At 25.3% G+C, this 15088-nt stretch overlaps 1 protein-coding gene across 1 annotated transcript; it reads right to left on the bottom strand.

The window, feature by feature from the left end:
* Positions 1-71: 71 nt before the first annotated feature.
* Positions 72-12833, bottom strand: LOC112686151. The gene is made up of 7 exons (XM_025558334.1): positions 12595-12833; positions 12105-12180; positions 11867-12003; positions 4381-4737; positions 3698-3773; positions 1349-1459; positions 72-663 (listed from the first exon to the last, which is right to left on the bottom strand). Exons 1-7 carry the CDS (start codon positions 12717-12719, stop codon positions 583-585), a joined length of 963 nt encoding a protein of 320 aa, XP_025414119.1. The 5' UTR covers positions 12720-12833; the 3' UTR covers positions 72-582.
* Positions 12834-15088: the final 2255 nt, after the last annotated feature.

The following is a 15088-nucleotide window of genomic DNA, read 5'->3' as shown; positions in this document are numbered from 1 at the left end:
ATATGTATACAATGCGATGAAATTCGTCTGCCAAAACCGACTCACCTTCGGTTGTGCTGACCTTATACCGGGAGCGCGCGTGCGAGCGCGCGCGCATGTGTGCGTACACAGCGTATGTGTGTAAAAATGTATAAATAAAAATAAAAAATGTATCGTTCATAATCGCGCGTTGGCCGTTCGACGGAGATGGTGTTAGTGGTGGTGGCGACAGCGGGGGAGGGACAGAAGTAAAAATATAAACCGCAGAATATAGCAATGGTAGCGGCGGCTGCTGCCTTCATTTCTTAGTAGAAAAATTAAATAGGTACTTAAAACCACGGTCGACCTCATCAGTAAAAATTACGTATATTATGTATTATAGTGGTACAGACGAGCCGAAAGATTGTTATTGGGTATCGGTGGTATAATACGCGTGAATGCACCGAGTGCGGTATAGTATATAATTAAGAATTTTATTTTTGATAAATAACTTTTTATTTCCTCCTTCCCCATACCCAAGAAGAAACACACATCGGAAATACTACTGTATTACTGCCGCTGCTACTACACTCGCGACCGCTTGCTCGAGTATACGACGTAGTACTACGACGGTGAACAGTACTCTTTTTTCTTTATGCTTTTGATGCTTTTGCCGTCGATCGATATGTCGAAACACACGTTTACCTAGCAAAAAGAAAAAGAAAATCGTTCACTGCGCGTTAAGCGATCCATTATATCATATTGTGCGCATCACATATAGACGTCGTGGTATCTAAAATGTAAGCATGATTTTGTTAATTTTGCCGTTCATTCAGCGGGTATGTATTTAAAATATTTTTATTAATGGCAGTATTGGAAAAAAATGTACTATCAATCTGCGTACGAAATCCGCAGTCGTCTATAAATTATACTACCCACAAGCTTACAGCAAATATATACGGCTTGTAGTTGTAGATTTTTTTTACACTAGCGAACAAATAAATTTGTGTATTGTATTTTTGTAAATTTTTTTGTAAAGATTATGCGATTTAATGCCATTAGATAAATGGTTATTAAAATGTTATCCTTGAACAACTTCTACAGAACTTGACAGCACTACGGAATATCTACAGAAAGGCGATGTATAGATCATAGATCCCTAGAAATAGACCAAAGGGACGGGAAGATATGATATTCAAACGTTTTGATGCGTTTATGAATATCCCACCAAACGCCAGTGATCACTCGTATGCCACGGACGTATATCCACATAATATATGTGCACATACAGATGTAAATACGATGTCACGCTTTAGTTTATAAAGTATAAAACAATAATAAAAATAATAATAATAACACGGATGTTTCCGCGGATTGTATGCGACTTTACCGCTGTGTTATTCACGTGAGTGGTTATCGAAGTCACTGGTCTTGGCAACGCGTGGTTCTTACCGGGCGTGCTGACGGCTGAAAACCAACGTTTTGTTCTGTTTTCCGCTTTCTGCGAACAATAATGTACTCATTTTATTTTTTTAAGTCAATCTATAATGATAACATTGAAATACCATCAATTTTATTTTCAGTAATTTCGGTACCCCCAATATTTGCGCCCACGAGTGCACTACATACGTGGACATAACCCGGTAACCGCGGTACTTAACTTATTTCGCACGCATAGCCCTATTCTTGAAATTGTTTGCAATAATTAACGTCCCTATAACGATTGCATTCTATGCGTATAACATATTTTGAATGTTTTAATTCTGTTGCACTGCGGTTTGATGTGTGATCGGTAGGATCACATCCTAAACATGATATATTTTTCTTCAAGTTATCCGAACTAATAGAATATCAATAAACATTTATAATATATTAATCACTATAAATGTGAAATGTATTAATTGATGAGTACAAAATATATAGTGTTATATCGAAATGAATGACGTACAATTATTCTATTACATTATTTTAGTATTTATTGTATTGGAAAGTACACGTAGAACAGTAACAGTGCAAGGTTGAAAGCTGGTCTTGATAATTATCGTAGTCACAACTCACAAGACATAAATATATACATATATATAAATAGATATATACATAAAGATACTTTTTTTAAACAGTATCCGATACAATGTTTTCATAAATATGTGAAAGCATTAATTATTAGCTGACATACAAAACAAATTGATAAAATGTAGTATTTTTTATTTTATAATAATTATAATTATTCGTTTATTTTTTATGTGTGTTATTTTTTCATACAGTAAAATGTTTAAAAGTTAATTATTTATCATATTTGATTTTTATTTAATTGTATTATAATGTATTCGAGTATCACTCTATTACGGTCTACGAAATTGAACTGAAAATAATTTCGTTATTTAATTATAATTAATGATATTATTTTTAAGATATGTAAAAGATTGTATGTTTTAAATTAAATTATTTTAGAGTTTAAAATTCCTCAAAATAGTGAGTGTAACTTTTATATGGCTAGGTAGGGTTTGTGTTACTGTTATAAATGAAAGTAGGCAGGTATTTATATTTTATATGCATAAAATGTCGTTACATATGATATACTTAGATTTATAATTAAAACACGATTGACCAATACTGCATCCAGCGATTTCCAATATATGAATAGCGAGAAAAAAATTGTAATCTTACATACAATATGCCTTTCAGGTTCAATACATTTTGTGATTGAGGAATGATGAGAATCGTTTTTATTCATGTGCTATAATAGGTGCTACAATGATAATACAGTTTGAAATACTTCATAAGTAATAATTTTTAAGCAATTCGATCAAATATATGACGATTCGGTATGCTTTCGATGAAATAATAATAATCTTGTTACGGTAATAATTATTAATACAAACGTGTGAAATATCGGTATACGATAATAGTGACAGAACAATAAGAATTTAAGTGAGCGTGCGTTCTTAAGCAACAGTACCAATCTATTGTCTCAACAACAGTTTTATTGATATTTTATGATTTTCTGTTTAGATGCATGATGGTACATATTCATGATGCAATTTCGAAAAAGTATTACCTATACCCATCGAATGCTACTTTACGATTTACATAAAAAATTTATATCTTTGGGTAATTTTTCTTGCTTTCATGGCTATATTCGTAATTCGATTTTATCTCGTCTCGGGATGTAATATTATACCTATCTACTGATTTTGAACAACTACATTATCTCATAGAAATATATATATATTATTTATAACAGTATAGTAAACACTCGATTCACGTGAAACGTTTTTGGGTGATTAATTTAATAATGTTAACAATATTATTCAGTTGTATCAGATGGTACCAATGGTTTATTTCAAGGCTGGACCTAGTAATTCAGTTACAATAGATCTGTTTGACCGTATTAACTAAAACCGCTTTGTGTATATTCGTAGATTTGGTTATGTCAAAAACTGCTTGCAGCACATCACGCATGTTAAAGAGGTTCTTAACCTTCGGGATAACAGTAGTTTTATTTTTAGACTTGAACAAATAAATGATTTTGTTTATGATAATACCTGAATTTCATTATTTATATTTTCGAAAGCTATTTGAGTATTGCTTTACTCATTTATTTATATCTATTTAATTATTATTATAAAAACAGAATGAAATGATGGAAGCACTAGGAGAAAAAAATTAATATATTTTTCATGTTTGATGAATATGCAAATTGTTATTTCTAGATTATACTACGATATATATTCCTTACCTTTTGATGGGTGCCTATAGGTGGTAAGATATTTACGTTGCTGTTCGACCATGGTTTTAAATTATACTTTGAATTACTGAAAATCGTAAAAATTAAGATTTTCAAAACAATTTTGCTTTCAAGTTATTATTAACTACATATATAAAGTCTTAAACGTATAACTTATGTTATAACAATTAGTAGGGTGCAAGCTCAGTTCATAAATAAAATCCTTAAAAAAATATATACCTAACGTTTTTACAAACGATTTATAACTTTACATTTTTCATTCGGAAATAAGTTTTTTTAGACTTCAAGTAACGTGAAAAATGTATTGATTTTACAATGATTTGTTTTTTTTTTATTAAAGTGCATTTTATCGGAGCCATACAAGTGCAGATATTATAAGTACTATAGATTATATGCATATGATTGTAAAATATCCGTAATACATTTATAAACATAAGCATTAGAAGATTAACACACTTTTTATATTTAAAAGGTTGATTTCGATAAGAATAATAAATAGTGAAACTTATAACTAATAAGTTTAGGATAAAATGCACCAAAACGGAATTATTATTTTTGTAATACAAATACCATTTTTTAAGAATTTGTGAAAAAAAATATTAATGATATAAATGAATCATTTGATTACTTTAGAATATTTATTAAAATGATTAATAATGAATTTCAATCATTACCTTTGTTCGCGGCACAAAGATCCACTTTGATTAACGGTTTCTAAATGTGGTCGGACTTTAAACATTATTGGTGGTTTGTTAGCCGGCAATATTGATGAAACAATTAATGCAGACTCTATTCGACCAGAAGAATGTTGTTGAGATTCTAATATAGATTGCTTTTGACTTACACTTTTGATGTTGATTTTGTCTAATAACCGTTGCCATAAAGTTTCAGTCATGATATTTATTACTTGGTCTCGCAATAAATCTAAATCTCTATTGTGAACAGTGGTCTGTCTACTGTCAACCTGGCAACTTTGTTGATGATTTTTCTGCATGCTCTCATTCGATTGGTAAATTCGTTTTCCAATTATTCTGAAAAGTGTAATATTTTGTTACGATTTATGATTCTCAATAATGTTCATAAATAAAAGGCTAGGCACTAACGAGTTAAAAATTAAAATTAAGTTAAAACGTTAAGTTAATATTAACTAAATTCATGATTCGTTACTTTTTTATGTATATACGTGTTAACTTCAAGTTAATTTTATACAGAAGTAAAAAAATTAAGTTTAACTTTTATATGAACTGATTCTCCATGTAATTTTGTTTATTTGAGAAATATTATTATAATAGTAACATTACAATAGTTTGTTTAATAATAGCTGATAAAGTAAATGAAACGAGAAGAATTAATTTGGGTATTTACTTGAGGTTTTGTATTTAATGATTATTGTTTTTATACTTTTCAAAAAAAAAAAAAAAAAAATCAGTGGGAGTAAATAAATAAATTTACTATGGTTGTATATATAAATACTTTAGTTCAACACTTGTACTTAAATTTTTAATAGTTTAAAACGTACTGATTATTTGAACGTTAGCTACTTCTTTGACGAATGGTGGAAGAGTTGATTAAATACTCAATGCTCAGTTTCCTGAATTTGGAAACAACTCCGAGCTTACAAAATATCCAAATTGATATAATTTATAGAATTGCTATTACTGATGAGAATGTATAAAAATGTTTTAATTTTTTAATAAAGTTTATCTTTTTATTTAACGAAGTTCAAAAAATACATTGGTTAATTTTCAACTTGACTTACTTTTTATAACATTATCTAATATATATTTATGTGCACAATGATCATTTCTTAAGATTAACTACCTGCACATAAAAAGAGGAAATTACTTGGGTCAATGTAATATACATACATATATGTAACTAAATAATGTATCCCACGAAAATTTACTATATAGTAGTAGTAGTAGTAGTAGTAGCAGTATAAATAGTTACGTATTGTAAAATTGTGTTCGTAATAATCGATTGTACAGCACATAATTATACATTTATAATAATAAACATTGATTGGATTAAATAATGAAAATAATAAATAATAAATTATTCATTAGTTAGTCTATTTATTCCAATTCATAAAATTATAAAGATAAAAATGGTAACATACTATTTAATTATTAATGAAACATATGAGTCAAAAATGTAAATTTTAAAGTTTGTTAGATAATCATTTATTTTCATTGCAATTTGATTCATTAAATATAAATATATTTCTAGAACAATAAATAACTATATAATGATATAGAAAAAAAAATTAAACCACTTTACCAACGTTGATGTAGAAGAAGACTTGGATTTTGATAGTAGAATTTAAGTTTTTTATAATACAGATGTAAAGAAATATTGTTTTTTAATGCAAGGAAAGCAGTTTAAATATGATTGGCTTGTTAGTTAGATAAAAGGGCAGTTACAAAGAATAAAGTTGTTATCATAAACTGAGATATAATTAAGTTTGTTGCAAAAAGGGAAAGGTTAAGACTAAATTTATTTATTTGCATATGTTAAAAAAAGGATAAATCCCATGTTCAAACGTTCGCAGGAGAAAATGATTTCTAGAGGAATTGTTGATTGAACATTAATATCATGAATAAATAATACGAGTACATTTTGTATTGCGAGTATTAGAAATAAAAATGAATATGTGACATAAATTAGTCGAGACTTAAAATATATAATTCAACTATAAATTTTGTCGAAGTGAATAATAATAAATTTATCATACTGAAAAATCATAATAAACATAATATAACAATAGTATTGAATTATATATTGTTTATGGAAATCATCTATTTTTTAAATATTTTTATAAAAATATCACAAATTAAAATAATTGAAAGTCATAAAATTGCTAATGTAATATTTTATTATATAAGTATTATATGTATATTAATTATTGAGAGTAATGTTAACTTTGTATTAATTCTAAACATAATAAATAAACGTAAAATAAAATTAATTTATAACAATCAACCTTAATAAGTTGATGATGAAAATAAATAAATTTTTCATGTATTTATAATACATTTAAGAAATAATTCATTTTTATATATGGACGAATATATAGAGAGTTTTAAATTTTAAAAATTTTACAAAATGTTTAACGTAATTATAAAAATTATTATAGCAATATTGTCAATCTGTAACTGAAATAATTTGGATATATATAATTATTTCAAGAACAAAGTAGATGATTGTTTTATATAACTAAATAAACAAAACTTTTAGAAATAAAATAAAACACAACACTGACGTGATCAGCTGTTATTTAATAAACACGTTTATAGTTTTTCGTTATTTACTAATAAGTTTTTCATGAATATTTTCAATTTATATCGATAAAGAAAAATACTTCAACCAAAAAAAAAAAACCGAAAAGCTAATGTGAAGTATTGAAAAGCTTTAAAATTATCAAGCAACGAAGATTTTATTAATATTATTTAAACAAAGTGTTATAAAAAAATAACGGGATTTTTTTTCCTTTTCATGATTTAAATTAACAAATATTTCTCAAAATACTAATCCCCTTAAAATTATTTTTCACTGATTATTATGCACTAATTCCATCACTCCAGCAATTTTTTGAAATAATATTGATAAATAAGTCTTCAGCTATAAGTTGAGTTGATCCACTAACCTTTTTTTTTATTATTTTAATATCATCAATTTGATGATTTATTGTTCTTTGAGGTGAATTTTAATTTTGGGAACAAAAAAAAAAAAAATGACAAGAGGAAAGGTCCGGTGAGCAAGGGTTAGGTTATTAAAAAAATTTTTTAATGTGGATAATTTTATAACGAAATAAAATTACGCGTGGCTATGAATACTGAATTTAGCTTTTTGTCGGGTTCATACTTAGTGAAAAATCAGATAAAACACAAGTGTAACTCTCAAAACACAATTGTTAAAAAAGAACTACTCAAAATCGATTCTAAGTGGATCCAGCATTAGATTAAAAAAAAAAAACCACAAATATTAAAAATTTATCTGATTTAAACATTACCAAAAATTTTACTTGTAAATTTTGAGCCTGAATTAAAGAAAACATATGAGTCCCCCCACTAGACGTAAGTCTAAATACGCCCCTGTAATAAATAAAATTGTTTCACATGTGGCTGATCATTGGAATGACTTCGCTCATATGTCTTACTATTCAAATAGCAATAACTTCCTATTTTCTACAAATTATGCATGTGAAATGTAAATTTAATCAATCTATGCTGGTTTTTGCGAGTTGGTTGTAGAAAGAAGGATTTATCAAATTTTACAACCAAAATTTTTATATAAGAATCTGTACAGAAATATTTCCCTTAAAAAGAAAACTGGTTGTATTAATAGCGGTAATTTTTATGTATATTTATCTCTTCCAAATATTAGTTTTTTATGAAATTCTACTATAGTACCATCAGTTAAAAAAAAATGCCGTGCTAGGTGTATAGATAGAGTAAAAAGAGATCAAATAAAACAAGCTGCAAAAAAGTACAAACTAATTTTTAAGGTAATGTAATAGCGGTGTAAAAAAAAAAGGAGAACCACATCGAAATGAACAGAGCTGCCTATTAAAAAAATAACCTAAAGTTCACAGAATCGCAGCAACATTGTATCAAATTAATCCTACTGAAAACTATATAGTACCGCAAATTATATGGGCGTAATAATTCAGGAATTCGGACAGATAATCGACTACGTTTTAAACTATATGTTAAACATTTAATATTTCTTATAATTATGAGTAGGTAATACTCTTATATATTATTCATTGTTTATAAACTTTTATTTTTATTTGTAGTTAATTACTATCATTTTTAATTTAATATTTATTTACGTTTTAATAAATACAACAAACCTATAAGGGCTCGAAGAAAAATATTTGAATGTAGATAAATATATTTTTTTATTTTTCAAAAGTGTTTTATGTTAAATTACACTTTATTTTAAACGTTATTTTGAGTGACTCAAACTTTAAAAGACATTGCTTCCACAATGAATTACACCCGTAGAGTTAAACAATCACAATACAATCATTTTTCTGAGTAACGCCGGGTAATTTAGCTAATACTTTTATAACAATTTTATTAGAAATCATCAATAACCACTGAAAGAGATGAAAAGTTTCTTTTTCACCCAAACACATTTTATTAGTCGGATAACGTGGGATTTAGTTTAAAAATAAATAATGTTTAAAGTTTAATTAAACCTGAATACAAACAACAATTTAAAATACGTGATAATACGTGAAATTATTATTTTGTCAAAGTCAGTTCTATAACTCATATAAATGAATATGTGAGTGTACAAAGGGTTCGTATTTACATAATATTATACCAACATGAAAAATTATTAAATTTTTTTAAATATTCATCAAATATTTTCTAGTTGAGAAATATAGTAAAAAAGAAATTATATGATATGTAGAATTTATATCTTATTTTTATAGCCAATAATGTTTAATATCATAAAAAAAGTATAAGTTTTGCTATCTTAAACAAATTATATACTGTATTTAGACTGTAATATATAAGTTGAAATTTGATAATAGTTCAGAAATTTTAACCATTTTGAATTATGTGATAATTGTATCTTTGTATAGCTATTATAATAATATTAATTTACTTCTTTCATAAGTTTATAAATTCATAGACTTTGTTTTTCTAGAATTGTGAAAATGTAAAAATTCTAAGTACATAAATGATTTTTCCTAATTTTAATTTACAATTCCAAGTATTGAATTAATGAAATAACTTTTGAAAATGACGAACAATTTAATTTATATATGTTACCGGCAATATGGATAATTCGGTATTTTGCAAAATGCCTAGGCATTATATAAAATGCCAAAAATCACTCGGCAATATACATAATACGAGCTTTGCCTAGGTATAATGTATAATGCCAATCGTAAAGTAGGCAATATGAAGAAAACAAACAAAATTGGACATCGCCTATTACCAATGACTTAACTTATCGTTTTTTCATAAATGTGCGTGCACGATTTAACGCAATAAGTATTAATATACGTTTACTACTATAATAATAATTCTGATGTACAATATTGAACGTAATGATAATTTTATTACAATACCATCATTTTTCTCATCATTTTCGTGTCTCGTTACGGTGTTGCAACTATGGATACGATTTATATGAAATCAAATTTTTATAACAAACTATAACATTTTTTTAAAACTTATAATACTACTAATACTAATTTTTTTTCTAATGAACAGTAAAACGAGTTAACAAAAATTCAATCCATTAGAATTGACCAAGGATTTTTAAAATGTGTTTATAAGTCAAAATAAAAAGTGTATTTGCCTTAAAAATAACATTTAGTGCACGTCAAAATGTCACTTTTCTACAACATGTTATAATAAGTAAATAGTAGTTTAAGTAAAATATTTATATAATAGTAATAATATAATAAAAGATAAAAATTAAATTTTGTCTGTAATATGAGTAGTTATGTATAATAATCATAAGAATCTTAATGTAATATAATATATAGTAAATTGTTATGTAATTTGCCTAAAAAAAAATTGGCATTTTGCATAATGCCTAACATTTTGCAAAATACCCGAATTATCCATATTGCCGGTAACATATATAACTAATTTGTAATTTATACCCATGTAAAATGTAAATTATTATTAACATGTTAGATACATGGTCTTATTTCACTCGATTTAATAAACATAATTTACCAACAAAATAATTATAAAATCGATTCAAAATAAAAATGTTATAACTTCTGCATAACAATGAAAATATTTTATATATCTCACTCATTATAACAACTAAATGTATTAAACTTAAGACGAATCATCAGATAAAAGAAAAGAAGTATTATTTTTTTTTTAAATTTTTATTTCTTATTGTTTTTATCTAAAAGATGTTATAGCTTGATAATTATTGGTATATTTTGGTATTTTGTGAAAAAAACATAATTAATAATTATTTATATTGCATGAAATCGGAGGAGATATTTTACATTCAATTTAAATAAATTTATATAATTCCAATGTAATAATTATTAGGTAATACGTAATATTAGGTTTGTGTTTTGCTTTTAAATTAAGTAATGGGTTTATTAACAGTTCATAAGTAAGGAATAAGACAAGTAAATAATTGTATGTATAATTTCAGCATTTTAACTGTAGTCAAACTGCTCTAATAAATAAATTAATTCACCTAGTCAGTAAATCATTTTAACGATGATTTTTTCTCAAATGTATCAATTGATTCTCATAATTTGTATATAAATACTTTAATTGATTTAAGAACTTAAGTGTATTTGTGAATGTTAATGTTATTATTTATTTAATTTAAATGTTAATTGTTATCTTTTCTGTTTAGTATATTATTTAAAATTATTTGTATATTAATTAATATTTTATTATCGGCTCTTTTGTTAAACACATTCTGCATGTTAAATAAAAATTATGATTGTAGAAATCTACTAATATATAATTAAAATCCTAAAAGTACTTTATGTAACTATAGTTGGACACTATAGTTCGTTTAAAATACAATTAATAAGATACTTTCAAATAAGTGATTTTTGATTATACATTCTAAATATTACTTATTTTACCATAAATTACTTATTTGTGTCCATCTTTCATGTTATACTATATATACTATATAGTTATACTATAAGCAAATTTTTTTTTTGGTTGTGAACACTTTTATTACATATTAGCTACACTTATTGTTCTTCGTAATTGTATAATGTATGTAATAGTAATATTATAATATATATTATACCTATGCTTACCAGATCTTCATGATTGGAAAACTCTATTCCAGAAAATCTCAATAATCTCGTTATTACAAATTATTTACGAAACAATAAGTTGGTAAATTTAGTAGGTATATATATGTATATATTAATTTGTATTCTTTTATTGGAACAATGACAATACTATCTCTACCTCATTATTATTATTTTTAATTATATAGAAAATAATAGTACTTTATTTTTATATATTTTTTCCAAAGTCCTTTTTAATTTTAACGACAAATAATAATGAAAATTATTTGTTATGAATTTTAAATTTGTCAATTATATGTACATGTTTAAAGTGTATCTTTGTAACAAAATAATTTATAAATAATTTTTCTGAAGCAGATTTTTTTTTTTTAAATAATTACCTTAAGTGAGGAATTCTTTTCCATTGTTCATACTCAAAACGTAACTGGTTGTGATATGCATCAGAAAAGTCCTCTTCGTTGTGGAGTATACGTGTCGCTTTATCTAGAAAATCAACGACCTGGTAGCTATCGTCAGCCTACGAGAATAAATCATCATATATATCATAAAACATGAAAATATTTTACTGTGATACATATATATATATATATATATATATATATAATTTTTCAATCTTACATCTAGCCATGAAGCAGTAGAATTATCTGATGTTGGTAATGTCATGAGACTATAATTTTCATCAAAATTATTAGTGCTATAAATTAAAAAAAAAAAATCGTCATATTTTGTACAATTATTACAGAATAATTATGAATTTAAAATTGTACCATAATCAATAGTGAATCAAATAAATGATACAATTCTAAATCCATTATACTAAAATAATTATCTGTGAATAATGAATAGTACTTATTAATTTTCGTCTTTGTTAAGCTGATTAAATTTACTTTTGGTAATTATTTCCATATATTGTAATTTTATAAATAAATCATTTTTATAACAAAATTCGCGTTTTTAAATAGTCACACCTCGCATTATCTATTAAGTACATCGGTAGCAGAGTAGTAGAGATATGCATTTATATTAGTATTTTTGAAAAAAATACTCGATTGAAAATTTTTTTTCTGACAGATATTTGTAATTAAAATTAATTATTTGTATAACCTACCAGTAAGAATCCGACAATGTGGAAAAACTGTGTACTGAAACGTTTGGCTTGTTAATCACATTGCTTGCGATGGACGAACTTGTTTTATAAATATCGCCTTGTTTTTTACGGTTTGTTACCGTCATTTTTTTTCGTGGTAGTTATCTAGTTGAATGGTTTGTGAAATTATAAATGGAAATTTTTTTCTTGTATATGAAAGAATTGCACTATTTTGTGGGTCATGAAAATTAAAGTTGAATCGATATCTTCACTGCCTAGGCGACTGATGTAAAAACTGACGACAGACGTGTAGGGCGCACCATGCGGCTAAAGAATATAGTAATATACATTAAATATTATATATTTTGTTGAATAACCAAAATTAGGTCATATAAATTTTAATCCGTGAACGGGGGTTAAAAAAGTATTCGTCCACAGACTATTGTCTCCATTTAGTTTTTACCCTTGTAATTTTCTACACTCTTCCCTATCATTCCATTATGAATCTCATTATACCTTAATTCTATTACAAAATGAAATAAATACAACTTAAGAACTCAGATCATTATTACAATAATAACGATGGTTCATTATTCTACTGTTAATAAATGTAACACAAAGAAAAATAATAATGAAAATTCCCACTTTCGTTTTTTAATAGAATCTCTTGGAATGTTATTGAATCTTTTATATTGACCGAGAACACATTTAAATATTTTCTGAGTTGTTCCATTGTTTTATTTAATAATGTATTTTAACAGTATTAATATATCTCTGATGCAGGGTTTCTAAAGTACCTATTCACTATATTTCTTTTTAAGATAATTGTTCTTTTTTTCATAGAAGAAAAAACCAAAAGACTTGTTGATATTTGGAGAACTTTAAAAATTATTTACTGTTTATTTTGAATACATTTAGATCTTTTTTTATTTAAATTGAGTGGTAAGAGGGAAGGTTATACAGATTTTATTTATCGTAAGTATGCCATTATGAATAGTTAAATAATTTGAACATAGACAGGTTCAAAATGATTTTAGTATGATAAAAGTATAAAAGAACTATAATAATATAAAATAACTTTAGCTAACTAATAATTGGTTATTATACCTAGTAAAACAAATAATGGTTCTGACTTAAATTCTAAATCTAAAGCCTTTAAGAATGCATCTTAAAAAGATTTAAAAGAGGGGATATATCGTTCATACATAAACATAATATGTTATATCTAAAAACTTAAATATTTTATTAAAAAACTATTCTGATATTAAGTTTAATAAAATGTTTTGTAATTCGAAGAATTATTAATTATTAAAATAATTTTGGAAATTCAATAAGAAAAAAAATCACATTCAGTAATTCATTTATCATTAAGAAATTAGTTAGAGAGTTCAGAGAGCTAAAATAAAACATATATTTATTGCATACCTAATGTGATTTCATGTGATAAAAGTTATACAATCATTTTATATTTAATTTAATTTATATTAAAATTTGTAAATAATATGAACCAAAAATATACAGTTTTATTATTTTTCTTAAACAAAGAAGTTCGTAAAACAATGTTCTAAAATATTTCTAGAAGACCACACAATATTGTACTGTTTTCGGTGAGAAAATAAAATTCTGAAGATATCGAAGATATGGACTGTCCTATTGTAAACTGTTACAAAATTGGGTTCTCCGCAGGTGAAAAAATTTTACGAAACAATCTGGACTTTTAAAACTAACCGATAAGTTACAATTAATTTTATTGTAAAACACTGTGCTAATTTGGCAAAAAAAAAAAAAGTAATAAGATAATGTTAGAAAACGATGAATTTAACTGTCAACATAGAATAAACGTATTTACATTCAAGAACCATTCAATTACTTAATCTTAAAATAAGTATTAATGGTTAACGTTTTTTTTTTTTTTTTTTAATTTGCCTTTGTTCGCACATTACAGCAAAGTGATTACATAAATGGTTAACGTTATTTCTAGAAAATATGATATTTATACTGTTTTCAATGGATCCCACATGAAATCCATTGACAGACGTTGAATTACACTGTATGTATATTTTCGTTTCATCGATTTAACGAGAAAGATTTATTTTTGTCTTATAAAAACGAGAATTTTAAAATTATTATTTAGAATTTAAATACAGAACATTTATGAAACAGCTATAAATATTTAGTAATCAATTAATAAAGTTGACATTCTTTTTCTTTTTTTTTTAATCATTGATCAGTCACAACAATATATTGTTATTCTATTGAAGCTATTGTATGGAATGAATCACTTCTAAAAATATTGATATCCATTAAAATTGATTTTTGAAATATATTATCTTTATTCTAACGAAATTGAAATTAAAAAAAAAAAACTAATAATTATGTATATCTTATAATAAAAATAAATTATCAACTATAGTTAATGTTTTTATGAGTAATTACTATTCTGCCCTTCTAGTAAAGTAGCTAGTAATATACGCTAAATTTTAAAAATTAAGGTTTTTTCATATTCGGGGTTGCT

This window comes from Sipha flava, unplaced genomic scaffold (genome assembly GCF_003268045.1).
Source record: "Sipha flava isolate LNK unplaced genomic scaffold, YSA_version1 107_pilon_pilon, whole genome shotgun sequence".
Lineage (NCBI taxonomy): Eukaryota > Metazoa > Arthropoda > Insecta > Hemiptera > Aphididae > Sipha > Sipha flava.
This window is presented reverse-complemented; position numbering and strand designations above follow the sequence as displayed.

Bases quoted from the DNA above. Each gene is read 5' to 3' on its own strand.
- LOC112686151 (XM_025558334.1), bottom strand. From the start codon at position 12,719: ATGACGGTAACAAACCGTAAAAAACAAGGCGATATTTATAAAACAAGT. The intron at 12,181-12,594 runs GTAGGTTATACA...TTTAATTTATAG, and splicing joins ACATTGTCGGATTCTTACTG to CACTAATAATTTTGATGAAA. The intron at 1,460-3,697 runs GTAAGGAATATA...TATTGTTCGCAG, and splicing joins CTATAGGCACCCATCAAAAG to AAAGCGGAAAACAGAACAAA.